At 39.5% G+C, this 27326-nt stretch overlaps 1 protein-coding gene across 3 annotated transcripts; it reads right to left on the reverse strand.

Moving 5' to 3' along the window:
* Positions 1 to 1526: 1526 nt before the first annotated feature.
* On the reverse strand, positions 1527 to 24560 carry LOC143020446 (ganglioside GM2 activator-like). Of its 3 annotated transcripts, XM_076176876.1 has the most exons (7): positions 24417 to 24551; positions 23781 to 24247; positions 14595 to 14757; positions 14254 to 14310; positions 6908 to 7009; positions 5352 to 5528; positions 1527 to 5027 (listed from the first exon to the last, which is right to left on the reverse strand). In XM_076176876.1, the coding sequence occupies exons 2-7, from the start codon at positions 23894 to 23896 to the stop codon at positions 4857 to 4859; spliced, it is 786 nt and encodes a 261-aa protein (XP_076032991.1). In that variant the 5' UTR covers positions 23897 to 24247; positions 24417 to 24551; the 3' UTR covers positions 1527 to 4856. The 3 variants fall into 3 exon arrangements, with proteins under 3 accessions (XP_076032991.1, XP_076032985.1, XP_076032996.1); XM_076176870.1 differs by having other exon boundaries at positions 23781 to 24560; XM_076176881.1 differs by lacking the exons at positions 23781 to 24247; positions 24417 to 24551 and adding an exon at positions 21619 to 22235.
* Positions 24561 to 27326: the final 2766 nt, after the last annotated feature.

Raw genomic sequence — 27326 nt, forward strand, 5'->3', positions numbered from 1 at the left:
GCTCCCCGTGAGACGCACGTGTCACAGCTATAAGCTGTGTGTATTGAGGGCTCTCAAGGCCTCAGTTTCTGGGTTATTTCTACCCATGTGGTGGCAAGTGTCTGTGTTTACAAACAAGGCTCCAGCCATTCGTGGGACGGTTTGAAACGTTTGTAACGAAGGGGTTAAGAGGGGCTGGACACTTGTCATATTGGGTTCTTCATTCCAATTCCACTTTTAGGGATCTGTTTGCTTGGACCCACATTGACAAGGTTTTTCCACATGAAGTGGCAAAGTCTACCCATTGAAAAGGTGCACCATGCAACAAGAGGTGGTCCACTGCTAGTATTTTGGATAATCCCAATTAGATTACATTTCATCTTCATAAGAGTCAGTGGAATGGGGCAAGTCTAAGAGTGAGGTGTCATTTTAGAGGATAGGAGCGGTCACTGGCTGTGGCCCTGGTCATTCCTTTGTGTCACCAGTGACAATTATTTCTACCATTTTGTCATTGTAGATTGATTCCAAGTGTGGAGGCTTTGTTCTTGCATTGACTACATAGAGATAATGAAAACTAAAGTTACCCTTGGACTAGTACACCCCCTTATAAGGAAATAGCCCAAGTCATAGCATACACCCACCCATCCAAAACAAATTTTATCCCCACCCATCTTAGCACCTTGTGGATGAAATGTTGAACTATACTAGTTTTAACATCTATATACCAAGGACTTCTTCCACCTTATAAGGGAGGTAGCCAGTCTAGGCATGTACCCACTTCTATTCAGCACCCTTGTTACCCTCTCATCTTAGCTCTTTGTTGTTGTTGTTGTCGTTCCTTAGACTGTCTGTCCGAGCAGTCCCGTCTCCCCAAGGAATGCCATAGCCGAAACTGGGTTTTCCCACAAATCCTTTATAGAGCGTATGTTGTGTTGTTTGCGTGCATGATTGTGTATAATGCAGTCTTCCATTATGTGTTGTATGGTATGGGGTGAAGTGTTACATCCTGGGCAGCTGTTCACAATGCGGTCATCCAGCCTCTTAGCTCTTTGTAGATGATCATTCCTGTCATCTGCCCATTGACTGGATTAGAAGCACTGCAGCAATACCCTATACATCCACAGCAGAGCCCCCCTAGTTTAAAAAATAGAGAAGACAAGGACAAATCCCTTAAGGCTGCATCAAAATATCCATAGACAACAATTCTCCATTCTTGATGAGTAATAAATTTACTCAATTTCATGGCATGTCCAGTGGAAATGCCTTATTTTAGGCTATGGGCCCATGAGATAGTGTTGTGTTGAATCCTGAAAGTCACATTTTGACATTCTAATGAACAGGTTAATCAGTCCCAAAAGTTTGCAAAAGTTTTATTATGTAAAAAATATGTTTTATAAATTAAATCGGCACAAGTGATGAGATATGAAAGACACCAAGTATTAGAGATTAGGTTACAGGTATTTCTTCAAGAATGTACCTTAATTTTTGCACACATCCAACTTTGTGATATGTACCTGGCAATCTTCACAATCAATATAATTTTTCAGCAAACTAACATTCAACAGAAAAACATTGTTTAATGTACACTTGGTAAAAAACAATAAAAGGATGTGCCCTACAAAGAAAAGGTTATAATATATATGTATGTATGTACCATCATCTTTGTAATAGCAGGCATATACCAAAGATCTTTTGCTTCTTTGGGAGCAGTTGCCAAGTTAATGCACACACCCACATCACAGATTTCAAACTTGTTCATCATCCTTTCCACTTCAGCACCTTAGAGAAAATCCAACAAATTATAGACCAGTATCCCTTACAAGCACAATTGCAAAAATTAATAAAAACAAATGGACTAAACACTTGGAAAAGAACAAAGTATTAAACCTCAACCAATTTGGATTTAGAAGTGGAAGATCCTGCACTACAAACTTGATATGCTTTTACTCAAGATTGCTAAGACATAATACAAGAGATTGAACTAATAGGTAGAATACAAGAAAAATTATTGGAATGGATGGAAGACTTCTTGAAAAGAAGAAAAATGAGTGATATTTTGAGGAAAGAACTCAAAATGGGTAGACATGATAAGTGGAGTACCCCAAGGCTCTGTGTTGGCTCTGATAATGTTTGCTATTTATATAAACTACATGAATGAAGGAATTAAATGCTATATAAACTTCTTTGCAGATGATGCAAAACTACTGAAGAGAGTGAGTAATGAAGAAGAATAAATCTTTTCAGGGAGATCTGGACAAAGTTTGGAATTGGAGTAAAAAGAATTTCAACATTAAAAAATTTAGTATAATGGACTTTGGAAAAAGCAAAAATAGAATATCCGGTAAATACAAAATTGGAACACAAAAGAAGTTACTAAAGTAAATTCAGAAAGATATCTAGGAGTGATCATTTCAAATGACATGACACACACAAGACAAACATGTAAACAAAATAGTTGGAGAAACCTACAACTTAATAAGATCAATGAAAGTAGCCTTTGACTACATGGACAAGGAAATGGTGAAGAAAATACTAGTTACACTGATAAGACCAAAATTAGAATATGCAGCGTCACTATGGACACCCAGTACAAAAAAAAGCACTAACAAAAATGGCACCAACACTCAGCATAACTGGGGCAAAGAAGAGAAGGAGGCAATTTAATATCCATATATAGAATTATGAAAGGGATGGAAATCCTTGACAGGGACAATCTCCTTAAATGGGACAGAAGAAATACAAGGGGACAGTTACAAAAGAGATCTGAAAAAGAATAGCTTTCCAAATAGTGATAGATACATGGAATGAAATGAAAGAGAAAACGGTGAGTGCTAAAACTATACATGACTTTTAAGTAAGAACTGGATGCGGAAAGATACAACTGTGGGTCCCTAAGAGCATATCTCTTCTGCAAAATACAACTAGGTAAATACATGGATGCTAACTGGCCAAGCAGCTTGGAACATCACTACTTAGGGTGTGAGGTCAGGACTGGAGGCAGTCTGAGGTTGCCTGGTGAAGAGAGCACATAGTAAAGGCATGCATTAAAATCTCTGCTTCAAAAAATCCCATTAGGAGACACTGTCCTGGCAAACTCTAAGAAAAAGTTTGACATAAAATTAAATCCATTACACACCCACACACACAATGTAAAATTCTATAATACACCAAACTTACACCAGGAATCAACCCGGCAAAGAAATTGCCCCAAAAGGCAGAGACAAGTTATACTAGCATGCTTACAGTCGAATCACCAACCTGCACTAAAGCAGTTGGTCAGCCCTTTGCCCCAGGTCTCTCTAGCAGAAAACCAGCATCCCTCAGGTAAGGCAACAATTTCTAGGTGGGACCTTAAGTCACTCAGGGAAAATATACTGTTGTTGTTGTCTAAGGACTGTTAGTGTTGGCCATTGTAGTGTGAGGTGTTCTGTGCCCTCTGTATGGTAGTTACATCTGGGGCAGTTTGAATCTATGGCTAGGCCTATTCTGTGTTGGTATCATCTTAATGCTGGTTGGTGTCCAGAGTGCAGTTGTACCGGTATGGTTTTACTTAACCCTTTAACCTCAGATGACATGATGAAAAAAAAGGACATACTTTGAAATCTTAAAAAAAAAAAAATAATAATAATTAGTATCGAATTGTTTATAGCAAGGGCTAGCATGAAGAATATGAAAGCATTTCAGTGTCTCATGACTACAGAGGAAAAAACTATACATAGGTGTTTTATAAAGTACATTACCATATCCGGTTTTTCGTATCTACACAACAAGCGTCTGGCATGAATGGGTTAAAGATGTAGAACTGGCCTGGTAACAAAGAACTCCCCACAATGCAACCACGTTATGGAAAACACGGGACACCTAATATTACACTATTTTCACTCTCAATCCAGATAGCAACACAAAATCTCCACCAAATGATGGGCTCCAGTGACTGTAGCCAGTTTTCTGGAGGTTGTCTCCTGTAAAAGAGCCTGGGCAATGGATTGACTGGTTGATAAAATTTCTGCCATCAGCTGTAAAATCTACAAAATCCATCATGGTAAAGGTTAAAATAACAAAATTATTTAAATATTCCAACTCCATAAGAACTTAAAATAATTATGTGGATGTTATTCACAGCAGCTGTCTCATACAGACCATTGCACATTTATGAACACCGAGCTTAAAAGACTTAAAAAAGACTAAAAGACAAACTTGCTTAAACAAGACACATCTTTGTTGGATGATGACAAATAATTATATTAGTAATATGGGAGGGGGGGGAGCAATTGTCCACTGTCAGCTCTTACCATATGAAGAGATGAAAGAAACAGTCAAAACTAACGGAGAAACTGGGGCCCAGTCTGGGGACAGTGTCAGTCCCAAGACCTCCATTATTGGTCTCAGACCATTGGTGTGTACATACACATATACATGTAAATATATTGTGACTAAACAACAAAACAGATTAATCTTTGAAACAGCTAATGATACAAATTCTGAGTGGGGAGCTACCACCCAAAATGATGCATTTTTAAATCTCAGCAGGGAAGAAAACATTCAGCCCCAGCAAAGCTGTGATATACTTTATTTTATGGTGGGTATGGTTCCCCTGAGACACCCAATCAGGCTGCAACCCTCCCTCCCTCCCCATTCACAGATATCACAATATAAAAATTGCCTTTATAAACAATCTGAAATAAAAAGCAGTAAAATACACTCTTGAATTTCAGGGGTTAACATTCTGTATTAAAATTCTTAAACAGCAACACCAAGTTAAGCCATGCGTCTTTACAGCACAGAAACCTGAATCACAACCTGAATTGGTTTAGGGACCTAGTGGTCTTTTCATGTTGTGGACCAAAAAGTCTCCTGAGCTGTGTCTTCCATACTTCTCAACTGTCACTTTGTCCTATTACTTCCAAATAAAACTTCAAACAGGACACCCTGTGATCCTCCTTGAAGCTTTCCGTCTTGACATAATAAGACCCTGTCTCGAGCCATGGTGGTATGAGGGTCTTGGGTATGGGTGTTGGGAAAATACCATCCTTTACAAGGTAGTGGGCCTGAAAAAGACAAACAGCTGTTATTTTAAGCTAGATGCAAATATACAACTAAAATAATTGCATTATGAGTACAACTTCACTTTTACCAAATATCAAACAACTGGATCAGAAAAATTAAAAGCTTAAATGCTAGAAAATTACCATAATAACATATACTATGAATCTAATATCAGATAAGAAGAAAACAAATAAGAAGAAAGGTCAATACACCTTTATGTGTTATATCTCTCTCCTTACCCACATTTGTTCTTTCTTTTAGCCCTTATCTTTCCATATTTAACACAAAAAAGTAAGACATGTGAACACAAAAAATTAAATACTAACACTTGGAATGGGACAGTGACATGGCAGAGAATATTCTGGAAATGGGTAGGGGCATGGCTTGTCCTTGGAGAAAGGAATAACTTCGCAGAGATCTGGATAGTCACATGATCCCAAGCCAAAAAGGCATGGAATTTCGATCCAAACAAAGCCAACCTTCCGCATGACTGTCACTGATGTCTGCAAACATAAGTTTAACAAAATAAGAAAGTATAACAACATTTACCAATCATCCATAAAATAAAGATAACAATCTAATACACAGGATTTTCAAGCAAGAACAAGAACAAATACTTAAAAATTAATGCAAGCCTTAAAAAAGAAAGATTAAGAATTACTCATGCTGTAGCAAACTTGGCTACCTCCCTTGGTAAATAGTAGTCAAATATATCATCTATTATCTCAGTCCTTTCTTGCAGAAGACTTGCAACCCCCAAGATGTTCAGCCATGGGCACTGGGATGGCCAATAAATCATTTGAGAAGAAAATTGATACTGTTGTCTGAACTGGGTGAATGCTGAGCAGTGTAAGATAGCATGTTCTATTTTTTCTACGAGATATTTACACTGTGGCATATGATGCCTAATTCAAGGCCCATTCTCTGTCAACTTTGTTTTAGTAGTGGATGGTGACCTGAACAGAGGCATGCTAGTGTTTACATAATTGTAGTATAGACAAAAGGAACTACATTTGTGGAGTGGTCTCATTCTCTATTCACCACACCTACTCTTTAAATGGGGACAAATATGAATGTAAAATCACAGGGATCAGTATGTTGACTATAGTTCATGAGGTGTACATATATTTACCAATGGCTTTTTCCCCTTACAAGGGGGATAGCCAAAGTCAAAGGCATAAATCCACTCCCACCCATTTCACCCCCACATACTCAATTCCTATTCACTACCTCTCCCTCCCTCTTTTCTTGGCTCCTCCTAGATGCAGATCATCCCTGTATCTCGCCCACTGCCGAGTCAGAAGCAATGTAGCAAGACAGCACATCCACAGCGAGGCCACTTCATTTAATCGGCGACCCCCACCTCTCCGTCCTCTCATGCAGAAAAAGAGAAGACAGGGAGAAGTCCCTTCGGGCTGCATCAAAATATCATTCACACAGAATACATACACATACCAAAAATATACTTCCTCCCTTATAAGGGGATGGCTAGCCAAGGAATCCACTCCCCCTTCATTTATCCCATACCTATCCAACACCCTTCATCTATCCCATACCTATCCAACAACCATTTGTTTTCACTTTTATCTTAGCTCTTCATAGATGAAGGGCCATCCTTGTCCCCTGCACACTCCCAGGTCAGATGAAACAGCAAGACACAGCACTTCCATTACAGGACCTGACAGCCAAAATTGACTTATCCCTACCCCTTCATTACTTGAAAACCCTCCCCACTCATCCAGTCATGAAATTTCAGAAGACATGAAGAAATCCCTTTGGGTCACATCAATTTATCATCTATTCACAACCACTTTTCACTCACACATAAATGACAGTATGTGTCCATTTACTATTACAAAGAAAATACACAAAAAATACAAACCTTAATGGGGGAGTCTAAATTTTCTGAGAGTGTAGCATCCAGGGTGACTGTTATGTTACCCAATATAGGGATTGGATCGGGCCCCACTTGAAGTACTTTCACCTAAAGAAAAAAGATGAATAGGTCTTTAGATATGCATACATAAAAAAAAAAAAAAAAAAAAAAAAAAAAGGAGAAAGAAGAAAATTGAAAGTGGCCTATACCAACACCGACATATTAATTTCAGGACTGAATGAACTTAATGATTACCTGCTGGAAGAAACATGGACTATACAATTACTGGATTAAAAACAGAGACAAGAAACAGGAAGGAGGAATCATGTTCTTGGCCAAGAAAAACTTGAATGCGACAAAAATTGCGGAGGGCAATGGTAATGTAGAACTGATCATGATAAAAGTCGAAGACAAGAACATGAAAAGTAGAAAGTTTGTGGTGACTTATGTGCCCCCAAGAATGAACACTTGGAAAGAGAACGAGCATATGAAAATGCTAGAAAATACAAGGCAATCATTAAACAAGATACTAATGGCCGGGGGTAATCTGGTAATTATGGGGGACTTCAATTGCAAAGAAATTTGTTGGGAGAACATGACAGTGAGAGAAGACTTGTGGGGTAATGTACTACTGGACAAGACCATGGAATATACAATGATTCAGTGGGTCAGTGAAAACACCAGATACAGAAATAAAGAGCTGTCGAAACTAGATTTAATATTTACAACAAAACCTGAAAATGTGGATGAAATCCAATACAAGACACCAATTGGAAAGAGTAACCATATGCTCATTGACATACATATACCAAGGCTTTTTCCTCCTTACAAGGGAGGTAGCCAAAAAGGAAAAGGCATAAAATCATTTCCACTCATTCCATCCCTGAATACACTCCACACCCCTCCACCCTCCCTCTTATCTCAGCACCTCCTGGATGACGGGTCATTCCTGCACCTTGTCCACTACCCTGGGTCAGGAGAAGTGTCGCAAGACACAGCACATCCACAGCAAGGCCGCTTCATTAAATCGGCGACCCCCCCCCTCTCCATCCCCCCGTTGCATAAAAGGAGAGGACGGGGAGAAATCCCTTTGGGCTGCATCAAATTTTGCTCACACATACTACCTCACCCCCCATCCCCCCGCCCATTCCACCTCATGCAATCACCACATCATCCATATACAACCATTCTCCATTCACCCCTGTCTTCTGTCCTCTCCCGTCCTTCCTCAACAGACATTCCCCTCTTCACCAAAGCCCCCTTCACCCCATCCATCCACCTCATCCTAGGATGTCCCCTCATGTTCACTCCCTCCACATCTGCCTTCCATACCTCTTTTACTAGTCTTTCTTCACTCATTCTTTCCATGTGTCCAAATCATCCTACTCTTTCATCAACCATATCTCCCAGCTCCTTTTCCACCCCTGTTCTCCTCCTCACCTCCTCATTTCTCACTCTATCTAGCCTAGTAACCCCCATTATACTTCTCAGACACCTCATCTCAAACACATTCAAACTCCTCTCTTATGTTCCATGTTTCTGCCCCATACAGTGCTGTTGGCACAATCACTCCTTCATACAGTCTCCTCTTAGCATCCATTCCCAAATGTCTATTCCTCATTACACTCTATAATCCACCAAGGCATTTACTCGCTTCTCTCAATCTACATTCTACCTCCACCTTCACTCCACCTTTTCCTGCCACATTTGCACCCAAGTATCTAAAACTATCCACTTCCTCCAGTCGCTCTCCCTTAATGCTCACTTCCAGTCTACTGCCACTTTCACCCCTTGTACATCTCATCACCACATTTATTTTTAGCTTTCTTCTATCACATACTCTCCCAAACTCTGCCACCAACTTCCTCAATCCCTCCTCCGATCCTGCCACAAGCGCAGTGTCGTCCACAAACAACAGCTGGCTCACCTCCCACTTTTCTCCATTTTCTTTAACCATCTCCAATCCCTGACCCACTACCCTTGCATTCACCTCTCGCACCACCCCATCCATGTATAAGTTGAACAGCCAGGGCGACATAACACATCCTGACGAAGTCCCACCTTTACCTCGAACCACTCACTCTCTCCATTTCTAATCCTGACACAAGCTCTACTACTCTCATAAAAACTCTTGACAGCTCCTAGAAGCTTTCCTCCTATCCCATATATCTGCATAACCTCTCACAGTGCCTTTCTGTCTACCCTATCATAAGCCTTTTCCAGATCCATAAAAGCCCAAAAAACATCCTTCCCCTTTCCTATAGCTTTCTCACATATCTCTCTTACCACAAAGATCTGATCTACACAAACTCTACCTGCCCTAAATCCACACTGTTCCTCACCAATTACTCCTTCTGTTCCTCTCCTAATCCTCTCAGTCAAGATCCTCCCATAAGCTTTCCCAACTACACTCAACAAGCTAATCCCTCTGAAACTACTACATTCACACTTGTCCCCTTTTCCCTTGTAAAGAGGAACTATACAGGCACTCCTCCAGTCCTCTGGCACTCTACCCTCTCTCCAACAAACATTAAATAACCTCACCAACCAGTCCACCATCACTGTACCTCCCTTTTTCAGATATTCTGCATGGCATCCATCCAGACCAGGTGCCTTACCTGCTTTCATCATCTTAACAACTGCCTTCACCTCATCCTTCCTTATTTCTCCTCCATTCTCCTCACTCATCACTCTCATTTTCTTCGCATTTCCCACTGCAGCTATCTTTCCCTCCCTATCCTCCTTCACATTTAGTAACTCCCTAAAATATTCTGCCCATCTTCCCTTTACTGCCTTCTCTTCCATTATCATCTCTCAATCTGCACCTTTTACCTTTTCTTCTCTACTTGATTCACCTCCTCTTCCTCTCTTAATTTCTTTCCAAAACATCTTATTACTTTCAAAATTTTCTGTCATACTCTTACCCCATTTCACATCTGCTCTCCTCTTTGCTTCCTTTACCTTTTGCTTTACTTCTCTTTTCTTTTCTTTGTACGTCTCATATGACTCCCTCGTCCTATTTTGTAACCAATCTGTGAAAGCTCGTTTCTTCTCTTCTACAACATTCTGTTTCCTCATCCCACCATTCACTACCCTTTCTTCTATTTCCCCCTGTCCTTGTTCCACACACCATCCTTGCACACTTTATGACTCCCTCCTTGAACCATCCCCATTCCTCCTCCACACCCAGCTCCACTCTATCCTTTACTCCCTCCCACTCCTCCTTCAGCTTCTTCTTGTACTCCTTTTCCTTTTCATTCAAAGAGTTCACTCTAAGAACCTCCCTCCCTTTTGTCCCTTTCCTCTTTCTCCATTTATCCTCCACTCTCAACTTACCTTCTACCAAAAAATGATCTGATATTCCCCCACCCTCTCCCCTTAGCACATGTACATCCTTAACTCTTCCTATCATAATCCTATTTACCACTACATAATCCATTAGCGCTCTATCTACCACCCTTCCCTCCACCACCCTCTCCCATGTGTATTTATGCTTGACTTTCTTCCGAAACACTGTATTTGCTATCAACAACTCTTTCTAGACACATTTCCACCATCAACTCTCCACTACGATTCTTTCCTGGAACTCCACATTTCCCAACCACTCCATCGATTGGACCATTTCCTACCCTAGCATTAAGGTCTCCCAGTACTATTACATTTACATTTCTTCCTAAATCCTCCATGCACTTATTTAAATCTATCCAAAAGGCCTCCCTTTCTTCTACACTCTTCTCACTGCCAGGCCCATATGCACTTACAAAGACCCACATCTCCTTTCCCAGTTTCACCTTCATCCACATTATCCTTGAGGAAACCTCCTTCCACTCCACTACCCGTTTACCTATCTCTTCACATACTAGAATAGCCACCCCTTCCCTCCCTTGCCCTCTCTTCACTCCTGATAATCTCCCACTTACACTCACCCTTCCCTTTCAACTTAGTTTCACTCAAAGCCAACACATCCATCTTTCTTCTCACAAACATACTACCTATCTCTTCCCTTTTACTCTCATCTGTACCACATCCACGCACATTAAAAGACCCAAACCTTAGGGTGCTGGTCCGAAAACTCCCAGACCCTCTTATGCCTTCTCTTGAGACTGAACTAAAGCAAGAAATATACATGGAGAGAAATGAAAAGCATAGGAAAGGGAGATTGATGTACAACAAAACAGACTTTGCAAAACTAAAGAAATTCTTCCAGAATGCAAACTGGGAAAATTTTTACATGGAAGAGAAATGGGCTATCTTGATGGATAATTACAATGTAGGGGTGAATAGGCACATACCAAGACAGAAGCTAGAGAGAGTGTACATTAAATACTGGTTCAACAAAAGATGCAGTGAGGACAGAGCTTGGAAAAGATGGAGAAAAAAAGAAAAACAACTGGAAAATGGATATTATAGATAAATGCAAAGAGCAACCCAAGCTATTCTATTGATATGTGAATGGTAAACTTAAAAACAAACAGGAAATGGTGAAACTATGCCAAGGGAATACAGAATACACAGAAGAATTAGAAATGGATGAAGTCACGATTAATCACTTTAAATCTGTCTTCACTAGAGAGAAAGCACAATATTGGGACGAATGTAATGAAAGGCGATCTCCCCCCATGAGCGAGATAACAATAACACAAAAAGAAATACTGGAACATCTAATTTTGACATAAGGAAATCACATGTCCTGGATTGAATTGCAAATTGGATTCTAAAAGAATGCAAAAAAGAACTAATGGACAAAATACATAACATAATAAGTTGCTTACTTAAAGAAGGAAAAATACCAAAAGACTGGAAAAATCCTAACATTGTAGCAATATATAAAGGAGGAAACAAGGAAAAACCAACTAACTGCAGGTCAGTCTCACTAACAAGCACTATAGCCAACATTTGTGAGAAAATCATCAAGAATAGATGAATAAAACACCTGGAAGACAACTATATAATAAACCCAAGACAATTTGGGTTCAGACAAGGAAGATCATGTACCACAAACTTAATATGTTTCTACTCAAGATTAATAGACATAGTGCAAGAAAGGAATGGATGGGCTGATTGTGCCTTCCTGGACTTACAAAAAGCTTTTGACAAAGTACCACACAAAAAATTATTAAAAAAACTGGAACATATAGGAGGGATACAAGGGAACCTACTAAAATGGATGGAGGACTTCCTGATTGGTAGAAAGATGAGAGTAGTGCTCAGAGAAAAATATTCAGATTGGAAAGAGGTGATCAGTGGAGTACCCCAAGGATCTGTATTGGCTCCAATAATGTTCGCTATTTATGTGAATGACATAGATGATGATTTGAAATGGGTGTAATTCTTTACAGACGATGCCAAACTGTTAAGGAAAGTAAAAACTGAAAAGGATTGCGAATCACTACAGGAAGACCTGAATAAGGTATGGAACTGTAGTCAAAAATGGGAAGTGGACTTCAATATTAACAAGTGTAGCATTATGGAGTTTGGAACAAGCAAAAACAGAATATCAGGACATACAATTGGAACCAAGGAGGTAAAGAAGGCGAGATCTGAAAAAGATTTGGGTGTAATTATCTCAAACAACTTGTCTTATGATAAACAGATAAACAAAATTGTCAGAGAATCATACAACTTGCTAAGATCAATAAAAGTGGCATTTACCCATTTGGATGAAGAAATTATTAAAAAATATTAGTCAGACTGATAAGGCCTAGACTAGAATATGCGGTGACATTGTGTTCACCCAGTACCAAAAAGAATATAAAGAAAATAGAAAGAATCCAGAAAGCAGCTACAAAAATGGCACCTGCACTTGCAAACTTGTCATATGAGGAGAGATTGGCTAAACTGGAGTTACCGACTATGGAGCAAAAAAGAGAGGTGACCTACTGACCATCTACAGAATCATGAAGGGCACAGAATTACTCAATAGAGAAGACTTGTTAAACTGGGACAAGAGAAGCACAAGAGGACATGAAAATAAAATAAAAAAACATAGCTACAGAAGAGATCTGAAGAAAAACAGATTTCCACATAGAGTGGTGGACACTTGGAACAAACTGGACAATGAAATATTGTGCGCAAAAACCATTCATGAGTTTAAGAGCAAACTAGACACTGAGATACAAAAGTGGGACACCATGAGCATAGCTCCCCTTCCCGCAATATACAACTAGGTAAATACATACCTTGACCTTACCATATACAAGAATAACCTTGTTTACACAAGAATGATTATCTAATTAACTGTTGCCTCAAGATAGTGGAAAACCTGTAGCCTTACAGTGGCTTCCAATCATCCTCAGGCTCTCCCACAGATCTCTCTAGAATGACGCTTTGAACTGATGTCTATGCTGCATTAGTATAGGACTACTGCTATTTCATTGGCTGAAAATGGCAGGGGAGGGGTGCAGTTGCCAGCTCTCCATGTGATAGAAAGTAAGAAACACAGCTTTAGTTAACAGAGACCTTGGGTCCAGTCTGGAGAATAAGTGTCCCCTCATGACTGCACTTTCTGAAGGAGGTGAGGGAGTCTATGGGTTTTGAAAATGAGCAGATTCACTATCCATTTTGTAGGACCATCACATGCAGGTACCCATCATTGATCCTTTATCTAATTTTATTATAAGTAGTAGGTGTGAAGGTGCTGGGACATCCTATTCTTTTAGTTCATTATCTCCGATTTCCCTTACACCAACCTAACTACCCCTAGCAGCCCACATCTCTATCCAATAAATGCATACACACAGATCATAAAACACTCCTAGTAAGACCAACAAATCAAAACTTCACACTATTAGACAAGAACCTAGCAGAAATCACTTCCACAATATACAAAAATGCCACTACGATGCCTACATTCAACTTACTACCCAGCACTGAAAAATAACCAGCGCTGACAGCCTGGCAAGTGTCATGATATAAGCACCATACAAAAGACAGAGCACATTATCACACACTACCCAACACTCACCCATTCCACAAAATTCCTATCTTTTGTGCTCTCTTTTCCTTGTTTAACAGATATTACACATGCATTTGAAGTCCCCTTCACCTCATCCATCCATCTCATTTCCAGTCTTCTTCTCAAGTTCACTCTATCCACTTCTGTTTTCCTCACTCACTTTGCTAGCCTTTCCACATTATTTTTTTTCTCTTACATCCAAAGTACTTCAGGACTGTTTTACCTTATCCAAAAGGTCTTTCCCACCCTTGTCTCACCTCCACATTTCTTTATCCATTCTTATAACACTCATCAATCATTAGTTGCAACAAGAAATAAATGCTCATTATACACATGTTTAACCACTTACCTTGCTATCTAAGAATTTGTATCATCAGAACTACATTTATGTACATACCTTTGCAGTATCATTTTCACCACCACAGTTGAACCAAGAAAATGAGAGCTCTTTCACCTAGAAAAGAACACATATATATCAAAAGAAATGCTGAGAATATATGACTGAGGGTAATGTAGTTATGCACAGTCTTTCTATTGCAGAGCCTGTCCAGCTAAAGCTGGATCCTCTTAAAAAGAAAAGAAAAAAGGAAAAAATACATAAATAAAAAAAATAAAAAATAAAAAATAATAATAATAATAATAAGTAGGAAAAAAAAATCTCCTAAATCTGCCCTTGGTAGAAAGAGATAGCAAAATAATAGAAAGGCTGAATATGAAGGCTAAAATTCTGTGACTTACCTCTCCCTGTGAATCAGCAAAGGATAATTTGCCACCCTCTGTGAAGGCAGCTGTGTCAACCTTAAGTAAGTAGTAGAAGAACACCCACATGTGTACTACCAAGAGAGTCAGCAACACAATGCCAAGTGTTAACATTGAACCACATGAGCATCTTCCATGACACCTGAAGGATAAAGAGGATTATGTTGTACTATCTATTCCAGAGACACTGAGGTGGTGATATGAAATACTGGTATGGCCATGCAGTGGTTGGGATTCTCCATCCTTGATCCCTAAAATTTGAGTCTTGATCCACAAAATGCATATACATGTGTAAATACCTAATTGTAATATACATGAAAGGAGCTGCACTTGCAGTCCCATTTCTTTTTCTCCATCAATCAAATCTGAAGATCTGTGGATCTCCTGTAACACAGAATAGGCTTGGTCACAGATTCAAACTGCCCCAGAGGGACCCATCACATAGAGCAGCATTTCTCAACCTTTTTACCTTTACTGCCAAGTAATGTTGTAACACATTAGAAAATACACTAAAACCCCACTATTGATTGAATTAAGAAAAGAAAGGAAATAATGATTTCTGTATATTTCGATGACTGGCTGTGATCCTTTTCCGCTGAAGATGATCACATCCAGTGATTGAAATATACGGAAATTATTATATCCTTTCTTTTCTTAATCCAATAAACAGTGGGTTTTTAGTGTCTATTTACCCTTGCGGAACCTTAAAAATAAATTGCATGTCTCAAGGAACCCCTGAAAAAAAATATATATATATAAATATATGATTTAGGATTTAGGAATTTGCCCCTTGGGGCTACAGGGAGAAGGATGCCTAGTCCCTCTCCCCGTCCCTTTCTTCTCGCCTCTTACGATCCAAGTGGGAAAACTTGGTGGCAGTATTCTTTTCCCCCACCACGCTGCTAGGGTAGGAAATGATCCAATTGATGGAGTGGTTGGGAAATATGGAGTTCCAGGAAAGAATCGTAGTGAAGAGTTGGTGGTAGAAATGTGTTTAGAAAGAGAGTTGATGATAGCAAATACAGTGTTTTGGAACAAAGTCAAGCATAAGTACACATGGGAGAGGGTGGTGGAGGGAAGGGTGGTAGATAGAGTGTTAATGGATTATGTAGTGGTAAATAGGATTATGATAGGAAGAGTTAAGGATGTACATGTGCTAAGGGGAGAGGGTGGGGGAATATCAGATCATTTTTTGGTGGAAGGTAAGTTGAGAGTGGAGGATAGATGGAGAAGGAGGAAAGGGACAAAAGGTAGGGAGGTTCTTAGAGTGAACTGCTTAAATGAGAAAGAAAAGGAGAAGGAGTATGAAAAGAAGCTGAAGGAGGAGTGGGAGGGAGTAAAGGATAGAGCAGAGATGGGTGTGGAGGAGGAATGGGGATGGTTCAAGGAGGGAGTCTTAAAGTGTGCAAGGATGGTGTGTGGAACAAGAAGGACAGGGGGAAATAGAAGAAAGGGTAGTGAATGGTGGGATGAGGAAACAAAGAAGGTTGTAGAAGAGAAGAAGCGAGCATTCACAGATTGGTTACAAAAGAGGACAGGGGAGTCATATGAGACGTACAAAGAAAAGAAAAGAGAAGTAAAGCAAAAGGTAAAGGAGGCAAAGAGGAGAGCAGATGTGAAATGGGGTAGGAGTATGACAGAAAATTTTGAAAGTAATAAAAAGATGTTTTGGAAAGAAATTAAGAGAGGAAGAGGAGGCGAATCAAGTAGGGAAGAAAAGGTAAAAGGTACAGATGGAGAGTTGATAATGGAAGAGATGGCAGTGAGGGGAAGATGGGCAGAATATTTTAGGGAGTTGCTGAATGTGAAGGAGGATAGGGAAGGAAAGATAGCTGCAGTGGGAAATACGAAGAAGATGAGAGTGATGAGTGAGGAGAATGGAGGAGAAATAAGGAAGGATGAGGTGAAGGCAGTTGTAAAGATGATGAAAGCAGGTAAGGCACCTGGTCTGGATGGATGTCATGCAGAATGTCTGAAAAAGGGAGGTTCAGTGATGGTGGACTGGTTGGTGAGATTATTTAATGTTTGCTGGAGAGAGGGTAGAGTACCGGAGGACTGGAGTAGTGCCTGTATAGTTCCTCTTTACAAGGGAAAAGGGGACAAGTGTGAATGTAGTAATTTCAGAGGGATTAGCCTTTTGAGTGTAGTAGGGAAGGCTTATGGGAGAATCTTAATTGAGAGGATTAGGAGAGGAACAGAAGGAGTAATTGGTGAGGAACAGTGTGGATTTAGGACGGGTAGAGGTTGTGTAGATCAGATCTTTGTGGTAAGACAGATATGTGAGAAAGCTATAGGAAAGGGGAAGGATGTTTTTTGGGCTTTTATGGATCTGGAAAAGGCTTATGATAGGGTAGACAGAAAGGCACTGTGGGAGGTTATGCAGATTTATGGGATAGGAGGAAAGCTTTTGGGAGCTGTCAAGAGTTTTTATGTGAGTAGTAGAGCATGTGTTAGGATTGGAAATGGAGAGAGTGAGTGGTTTGAAGTAAAGGTGGGACTTCGTCAAGGATGCGTTATGTCGCCCTGGCTGTTCAACTTATACATGGATGGGGTGGTGCGAGAGGTGAATGCTAGGGTAGTGAGTCAGGGATTGGAGATGGTTAAAGAAAATGGAGAAAAGTGGGAGGTGAGCCAGCTGTTGTTTGCGGACGACACTGCGCTTGTGGCAGGGTCAGAGGAGGGATTGAGGAAGCTGGTGGCAGAGTTTGGGAGAGTATGTGATAGAAGAAAGCTAAAGATAAATGTGGGTAAAAGTAAGGTGATGAGATGTACAAGGGGTGAAAGTGGCAGTAGACTGGAAGTGAACATTAAGGGAGAGCGACTGGAGGAAGTGGATAGTTTTAGATACTTGGGTGCAAGTGTAGCAGGAAAAGGTGGAGTGAAGGTGGAGGTAGAATGTAGATTGAGAGAAGCGAGTAAATGCCTTGGTGGTTTAAAGAGTGTAATGAGAAATAGACATTTGGGAATGGATGCGAAGAGGAGACTGTATGAAGGAGTGATTGTGCCAACAGCACTGTATGGGGCAGAAACGTGGAACATAAGAGAAGAAGAGAGAAGGAGTTTGAATGTGTTTGAGATGAGGTGTCTGAGAAGTATGGTGGGGGTTACTAGGCTAGATAGAGTGAGAAATGAGGAGGTGAGGAGGAGAACAGGGGTGAAAAAGGATTTGGGAGAGAGGGTTGATGAAAGAATATTAGGATGGTTTGGACACATGGAAAGAATGAGTGAAGAAAGACTAGTAAAAGAGGTATGGAAGGCAGATGTGGAGGGAGTGAACATGAGGGGACGTCCTAGGATGAGGTGGATGGATGGGGTGAAGGGGGCTTTGGGGAAGAGGGGAATGTCTGTTGAGGAAGGAAGGGAGAGGACGGAAGACAGAGGTGAGTGGAGAATGGTTGTATATGGATGATGTTGTGACTGCATGGGGAGAAATGGGCGGGGGGGTGGGGTAGTGTGTGTGAGTGAGTTTTGACGCAGCCCGAAGGGATTTCTCCCCGTCCTCTCCTTATATGCATGGGGGGACGGAGAGGGGGGGTCGCCGATTAAATGAAGCGGCCTTGCTGTGGATGTGCTGTGTCCTGCGACACTGCTTCTGACCCAGGGCGGTGGGCAGGGTTCAGGGATGACCCGTCATCCAGGAGGTGCTCAGATGAGAGGAAGGGTGGGAGGGGTGTGGAGTGTATTTAGGGATGAAATGGGTGGGAGTGTTTTTATGCCTTTCCCTTTTTGGCTACCTCCCTTGGAAGGGGGAAAAAGCCTTGGTATATGCATGCATGCATATATATATATATATATATATATATACCATATCTTTCTCATTTTATTTTCATTGTAATAACAGGTTAGATAGGATGATGTCTTTATAACATTATTACAATAACCAAGAATATGTCGTGTGTGTTTAATTATATTATGTATATGAAATTAAATAAAAATCAAAAGTACATTAGCTTATCTCACTTGTTCTCATGGAACCCTTAGGGACCTTTTGCGGAACTTTAGGGTTCCAGGGAACCCTGGTTGAGAAACGCTGACATAGAGGATACAGAACACCTCATATTGAAATGCCCCCACATTAAAAATCCTGCGACAACACAATACAGATGCTCCTCTGCTTATGTTCATTCGTTTTACGTTTTTTCAATTTTATGTTTGAACCGACTGTAAAAAAAAATTGTAAAAAAAAAAAAAAAAATTGAGTGAACTTTTTAGTTTAGCACGCTCTCCGTAGTTCAAACGATACTTACGCATGACGCTGCGTCCATTGTTTACATGGCACAAACGACAGACTGAACGTGCCTTGCCTCCTCCTCCTTCTCCTCCACCATCTCAATTTATGTTGCTTGAATTTAATTTATTTGAAATTAATGTTATTATTTTACAATGTTATGTTTATAATTAATGATTTAGGGGTGTTTTATAAGATACGGTAATAGAATTTATGGATGTATAGTACAGTAACAACTTACGTTCATTTTCACGTTACGTTCAGCCGTTCGGAACCTAACTAAAATGTAAGTTAAGGAGCGTCTGTATATCTTCTCTAAGTGAGTTGTGGTCGTGCTTGGAGGTTGTTGCTAGTTACAATGGATGGCAACTAAGATGATTGCAAATCTAAACAAGACATATGAAGAAAGACTGAGAAGACTGGGAATTCTCACATTGGAAGAACAAAGAGAGGCAATATGATAATATTTAGGTCATAAAGATGTAAAAATGGCCACAGAGGATCTGCTAGTATGGGATGAAAGATCAACTAAAGGTCATAGTAAGAAGTTAACAGAACAAGCTTATCTGAAAGATGTTAGGAAGCAGAACTTCCTTTATAAATGCATAAACAAGTTGGAATAAAATATAATTCAGGCTAACAACATGAATGAATTTAAGGCAAAGTTTCTTAAGTGGAAACAAGGAGATGGGATTCCATGAGCACAGCTCCAACCCCATATACTACATCTATGTAAATACACAAACACCAAAGGCCCTTTCTCCCATACACAGGGTGCGGGGGGTGATGTGGGAGTGGGGGCAGTTGAGTACCTATCTTAATCTCTTCAATACAAGTCAAATTCTCATGGACAATGTTGTACAATGATTTGATGATGCACCACAACACTCTCATTATAAAACATAAAGTTACAGCTGTACAATGGATTACAAAGGCAGAGTATGCCTACAGGAGACCTTTTGATCCATATCTAGGTCAGATGTGAAAAAATCATAATGATAAATAAATAAATAAATAAATGAATGAATAAAAACTATAACAATGTAAATAATAAATAAAATACATAAATAAATGCATAGATATAGCTAAATGATAAACAAACAGGTAAATAATAATAGACATATAACTAATAATAAAGAAGAATCAAGCAAATAATAATAAACAAAGAGACAGATGATAACAAAACAAATAATATAAAATAAATTATAGTACAGCATCTTGCTTAGGTGTATTACTCATTCTCTTTCACTCTGAATATTAATATCCACAGAAAATATGATCAGGCCAGTTCACAGAACATGGGGGTCACTCAGCTACAACTACAAAATAAATATAATCAAGACACCAACGCTGGCATCCTCATATACACATAGCTCCCCTTCCCGCAAAATACAACTAGGTAAATACAGGTACTCCTCGTTTAACGACGACAATTGGGACCAGCGCGCCGTCATTAACCGAATTGGTCGTTAAGCGAAAGTGTATACATATACGTACATGTACTGTATGTACAATGTCCAGCAATACATGTATCTTTATTTTCGTGTATTTTCCCTCTTTTATACAGTACATTAAAGCTTTATTTACTGTTTATTTACAGTGGTTAGGTTCCTGAAATTACCGTATATGACCAAATCCGCGTATGCTGACATTCCATATTGAATACCGGGGTATTTTTTTTAGTTTCGACCATGGGCGCAATATAGCAATAGAAATTTAATTATTAATCTTGTAAATTAAAATGTACCAACATAATATGCAATTTTGTGGGCAGAAATGAAAGTAAAAAATACCATGCTACAAGAAAATATGCTAATGAACGAAGTCGGTAGCATAGGATTGGGACGCCATCTTGTCGTCTGCCAACGTCTCTCACGACGACGACGAGGACGAGCCGGATAACATTTAATTTGCAGGTAATGATTTATCAAACACAGGTCAGGTTAGTTTAGTTTAGGTTAGACAAATTCATCATCTTTTTATTTCTTCGACATCAGCATCTATCATAACAAACATGTTATACCATTCGTCTGACATGACTTCGTTACTTACGAAATTTGTTTTAGCACATTTTTTATTTCCGCTCACAAAATTGCATATTACTTTGATACATTATAATTTACAAAATTAATAATTAATTTTCTATTGCTATATTGTGCCCATGGTCGAAACAAAAAATTTACCACTACCAGTATATACTGTACCCCAGGTAGTTTTTTCAGCTTGCAGGATGGTAATGTAGACCTAAGCTTCAGAACACTTTACCTCACAGCTAATATCCACCGTACAAGTTCAATTATAACATCATACAAATTTGCCTCAGCCAACTTAATTATCGTACACGACGTCGTAACTTTGGGAGATTTACGTTAAACATCTGTCATAAAGCCCGTCGTAACTCCGCGTCGTCGCTAACCGAGTAGGTCGTTAAACGAGGAGTACCTGTAGCTACAGAAGAGATGTGAAGAAAAAGTTTTCCACATAGAGTGGTAGACGCTTGGAACAAATTGGACAAGGAAAAGTGTGCGCAAAAACCATTCATGAGTTTAAAAGCAAACTAGACACTGCGAGATACAAAGGCGGGACACCACGAGCGTAGCTCCCCTTCCCACAAAATACAACTAGGTAAATATTCATGCCTCATGACACCTACGACATCCTTATAAATATCAACACTGGTCAGAAGTAATCACAAACTATAAAAATATCAACCTGATTAATGTTCTTAGTACAGTACTTATAGATTTTAAGTTAATGGTCTGTAACATTGCATACCAGCTCTGTGAATTTTTCACAGCAGTAGTCTCATCTTGGTGTTCTTGACTTTCAACTTCTTGAAATGTTTTCAACAGAGCTTTTTCTGACAACTTTCCCTCAACTTGGATCTTCATAGTTATGTGTACAATCACAATTCACAATCAATCTTGTGTCCACAAATATACTGTATAGTATTTGGACTGCAAAAGCTTTACAACATCTCTTTATAATCTACTTATCTATCTCTGTTCTGCAAATCTGATTTTTATTTATCTATTTTTCTGCTGATGTACTTAATTGTGATTCTTAGTTTGCACAAGTTTCCTTGGTTGTCTGCATAAACCCATTAGCATTAAATGTAAGTTTACCTTGAGCACAATATTTTGTACTAAATAGCAAAGGACCTCTTTTTTTTTTATTTCACCATAAAATGTACTGCCACAGCAAGACCATCAAAATGGGCCACAAATCTGCAAATCACTTGTGCTAATATTTCAATATAACACTACCCCCCCAAAATAAATAAATACATAAAGATGAATAATCAACTGCTAACTATCCTTAGGAAGAGAGTTAGCAGTTCTGCATCTGGAATGGATGTGCTGAACAATGAAGCTCTAATTGTTTCTCCAGTGAGAAGTATATTCCCTATGAACCAGTCATCCTAGATGTTTGGTCTACATGTCAGATAAGATTACAAGTCTTAGTATGTCATCACACATTCTGTCTGAATAAGTCATCCCCTATGTTTACTCCTGATAAAAGTGAGAGCATCATGGATAGTGAGGGAGGGCAATCACTGTATCAGTATCTGGATCATATCTACTTATCTATTTTCACCCACCTGTAGTTTGGAGGCAAGATTCATGAAGGTAGTATTCCATTTATTTTCGACACTGCAGATCAGAATCTATTCTCAAGTCTTAAAAATTCTAGGTATCATTTATTTACTTGAAGGTATATTATATAGCTGGATTATAGTACAAAATCTTATTGTGGTATTTCTACAACCACTACAGACTAATTTATCTTAATGTGAAAATAGTTCACTATTAGGGTGATATAACAGACTGGACTATAACTGCATGTTTGTTGTGGTGAAATACCATAATGGGCACATCACATGAGGCTATAAGTGGGCAAATGGTTGCAGGGGTAGGGCTCTAACCCTCGAGGTAGGCATGAAATAACATTCCTGTGCTTCCACAACTGCAAACTACTGCTAAAGGCTACACTCAATATGGTAAAAATAGATAGTTGGCATAAAATCAATGTACCATGAAAATAGCATCATCTATAAAGAAAATATCTTGGGCAATTTATAGTTTCACTCAACCAATGATTTTCTTATGTGGCTTATGTGTTTCTGGTGAGATATGTTGTGTATCGATTGATGGTGTACATCATTTCCGTCGCAAATGCGTATTTTTCAAGTAAAGAATATTTAAACTTGTGCCTACATCTCCCCAACGATCTTGGGGGACCTGTGGGAAATTGGGGTTTTTGGGTAGGGAGCATAAGCCACATCAGAAAATCGTTGGTTGGGTGAAACTATAAATTGACCAATTCCTTTTTCCTTGCGTTTCATTACATGTTCATGTATTACGAGCTGGAGCCACAGGCACAGCCTCTTCCAGAAGCCTTCTGTATGTATGTATGTGTATGCCACTACTATCGCAGGTCATTTGTTTTTTACCGAAAGACCTATTCCACACTCAGAACCCGTATTTCCCTACCAGTGCCCCATGTCCGATGAGAAGTCTAATAAAAACACATGACAAAAGCATGGGATTGTCTACAAGTGTAGAAGTGCCAGTAAACTCCAGTCCACACCAACAATCTTAATTAAAAAACAAAATATTTTTGAAAGAAGTTACTGGCTATACTGCCAAAAGTCAACCCACATAACATTAAGTTTAACACAAACAACTTGCAGTGATAAAATGCATTGATACTGACAAATACCAAAAATATTAATATCACCTAATGACAATCTGAACAAAAAATAATAATTATACCATCAAATCTAGGCTGATTATAGATTTTTTTTATTTATACAGTTGATATTGATGATAACTGTATAAATAAAAAAAATCTATAATCAGCCTAGATCTTACACAAATCAATTATCTAACTTGGCTACCTATAATTATTCGTTTATGAACTTATAAATTACTCACCATCTCCAAGTATTATTCATATGATCGAATTCTTTTTTCGTGCATTGTCTTTCAACTTCTTCAAACGCCTTCAGAAGTGCTTCCTCAGACAAAGTTCCCCCTGTTTTGATCTTCATGGTTAAAATTACTCACGTAATCACAACTCCAAGTCAGTCTTCAAATCCAAAGATACAATTGGACTATGAAATAATTAAACTAATACTTTCAGGTTTTCTATATATGGAAACATCATATGACACACCAGTAACTTCACGTGATTGTATACATGTTTACTTGACGCACTGAAGCCGCTGCCACTGACGTAGATGAACTTTGTATGACGTAACCGTGGTTTACAGTATACTGAGATTCTGTTGCTTTCTATAGCAACTGCACAACTTAGAATCCCTTAATGCATGCACAAGTGTATGTTCTCTGTGTACGCCTACTTGCTCCACGTCGACTCCTATCGATTGCAAATTTACGATCTGCAAGAAAGTTGATAAACCAGAAAATTATATCTTTTGTATTTCTTCTAATTGCTGCCCGACAGTTCTATTCAGCGAAGAGAAACCCGTACCATTTACAGGATACAATGCGACTTCGACATGGAACGTAGGTTATTTGTGACAATTTAACGGAATTATAAATACCAACGTTCAATATTTGTGTTTTCTAGACTAAACGAGATGAAAAGCCGACTGATAACTGCAAACTGATCTAACGATTCTGAATTGTTCTGTGGGCAGTCCTGCTCCAGCACCCAAGTCTGACATGGAGTTTCCCAATGGAAGTGAGCGTTGCATAGGACGTCTGAAGGACTGATTCAGCAAGTATAAACGTGTCGTTTCGGAACGGAACAATAGGACATGGCAACAGAAACGTACCCAAACAAGGTTGGTTAGTAAGTACGTGGTTATGATAAAATGAACTGAATATCGGGGCTTATTCACGTAAAGGAATGGAACATAAAGTAATTTAAAGGAACACGAACAAATTGGGTATGATGCGAATTAGTAGGTACTGTTCCGTCATTCCGCGTTTTCTAAAACGTATGTTGAAACGTATCACACGAGGGCAACGTTTCTGCGATGTTTGTGATCACGTGACAGAAAATTCCCATCGTAGATATAGTACTGCAAGAGAAGAGGTAGTTACCACACCATTCTACAGTACACTCATTTAATCACTATATTTCCTTCCTTATTATTTCGTAGACGTAGCTGATGATTAGAATTGTCCAGCGAGACGAGATAAACAAATTATTTTGGATATCTTCATTCGCGATATCAAGTAAGTGGACAATATTTACATCTAATGTGTCTTCCACTTCCATTCACTTAGTGATTCTTTTCAGCAGAGGGAAATCCCTGAGCAGCGTTTTAAAATGTTTAATATATCTCAAACGCATTTACAAGTAATGAGATACACAAGAGGTACACAATGAGGTATCCGCATTGGCCGATATATATTTTTTCTGTGTGTGTTTAGAACTATTACCCTCTCCCTTGAATTCTTTTAAGATGTATTCCACTTACAGTTCGCAAGAAGCATTTTTTTTTTGCTAGTGCACCTGTGGGCGTCCGGAGAGTGGGGGGGAAGGGGGAAGTTGCGCCCCCCTAGAAATCCGGAGTGTGGTTGAAACTGCCGGTCGTCACGTATAATTTCATTATTGTTTTAAGTTACAGGATATCAGTATACGAATGATTTTCGACTGCGAGTCTGAAATTAGCACATACTGATATTATACTTGATAGTGAATTACATGGCCATTAAAGTCACCATTTCAGAGGTGAACGAATATTTTTTCCTTGTCCGCTCTGATTAGTCCGTTGTGAATTATGTAAAAATGCAACTCATGTAAGTAATGTAAATATATGCCTATGCGACTAAGTTGAAGTGTGTATCTTGCTATAACCCACCTTCAACCAAGTATGCATATTTTTAATTTTGCCCCCCCCCCCCAAATAAATATTCCTGCGGACACCCGTCTCGTATCAATATCATTCTTGATCGTTTTGAGTCGTTCATACTGTATGAATTTGGTTGATGGTGGAGCAATCTCTTAAAAGTGATTAGGTTTCTGAGAAATACAATTGAAAAAAAAATCGGCATTTCAATGGGAAGACAGAGTGGGATTTCACGTCCGTATGTAAATATTGTTACGGTATTCACCATGGCAGTCATACGTAGCCCAAGATCTATATATATACCAGGTATAACCATTTCCGACCAAATTTCGAGGGTGTTGGCGCAGCGGGCCCGTGGCGTCACCTGGCTGCTCAAACTGGGGCTCGCGCGTCCCATTGCTGTCAGTTGTGGCTGGTGCGTCGCTCGTTTATGTTGCTCCCTCCGCTCGCACCGCTCCACGCAATTAGTTATATTCTGGCAATGAAGATCTATATATACCGGTATATATAGATCTTGACAATATGGCTTATTGTGACATTAAGGGCTGTGGCTCAAACCAAAGAGGAAGTAAGCCAAATGTTAATTTTCATCGTTTCCCTGCAAACACACACACACATGTGAACGTGTACACGACGATATCTCCCCTTCCCGTAAAATACAAGTATATAAACGCACGCACGCACACACACACACACACACGTGAACGTGTACACATACTGTATAAGCACACACGACAATATCTCCCCTTCCCGTAAAATACAAGTATATAAATACACACACACGCTTCTACGCACAAGTGACTCGGTAGTGCGGTTGGTAGAGACTCAGATTTCTGGGACAAGAATAACAGTATTACCTAGTTCGAATCCCGCCCAATTATGAAAATTTTCATCGTTTCCCTGCAAATAAACACACACACACACAAGTGTACACATACTGTATAAGCACACACACACACGTGTACACATACTGTATAAGCACACACGGCGATAGCTCCCCTTCCCGTAAAATACAAGTATATAAACACACACACACATTCCAGTGAGTGAGAGACTCGGTGGAGCGGTTGGTAGAGACTCAGACGTCGCAGACGTAAATGTCGGTGATACATGGTTCGAAACCTGCCCTAGCAGGAATTTTTTTCAGTATCGCTGCGCTTCGAATCGTTACTCCAACTCTCGTGGGCGGGGAGTTTGGGATGTGTGTGCGTGTAAGTTTATAGATCGGACATACGAGCTCTGAGCTCTCTTCCGAGAGGGAAATAGCTGTCGATCACGAGTCCAACACATGATCCAAAAGACCAAGGTGAATCACACACACACACATACACATGTGAACGTGTACACATATAAGCACACACGACGATATCTCCCCTTCCCGTAAAATACAAGTATATAAACACACACACACACACACATATGTGAACGTGTACACATATAAGCACACACGACGATATCTCCCCTTCCCGTAAAATACAAGTATATAAATACACACACACACACACACACACACACACACACACACACACATGTGAACGTGTACACATATAAGTACACACGACGATATCTCCCCTTCCCGTAAAATACAAGTATATAAATACACACACACACACATACATACGCACACACACACACACGTGCGCGCACACACACGTGA

The sequence above is a fragment of the Oratosquilla oratoria genome, chromosome 3 (assembly GCF_046742065.1).
Source record: "Oratosquilla oratoria isolate Oo_2021 chromosome 3, ASM4674206v1, whole genome shotgun sequence".
Lineage (NCBI taxonomy): Eukaryota > Metazoa > Arthropoda > Malacostraca > Stomatopoda > Squillidae > Oratosquilla > Oratosquilla oratoria.

What these genes read in the sequence shown, in the direction of transcription:
- LOC143020446 (XM_076176870.1), bottom strand. Translation starts at nt 23,896, where the DNA reads ATGAAGATCAAAACAGGGGGAACTTTGTCTGAGGAAGCACTTCTGAAG. An exon ending in GTGAAAATGATACTGCAAAG is followed by an intron (nt 7,010 to 14,253) that starts GTATGTACATAA and finishes TTTTTTCTTTAG; the next exon opens with GTGAAAGTACTTCAAGTGGG. An exon ending in ATTTAGACTCCCCCATTAAG is followed by an intron (nt 5,529 to 6,907) that starts GTTTGTATTTTT and finishes TTATGTTTGCAG; the next exon opens with ACATCAGTGACAGTCATGCG.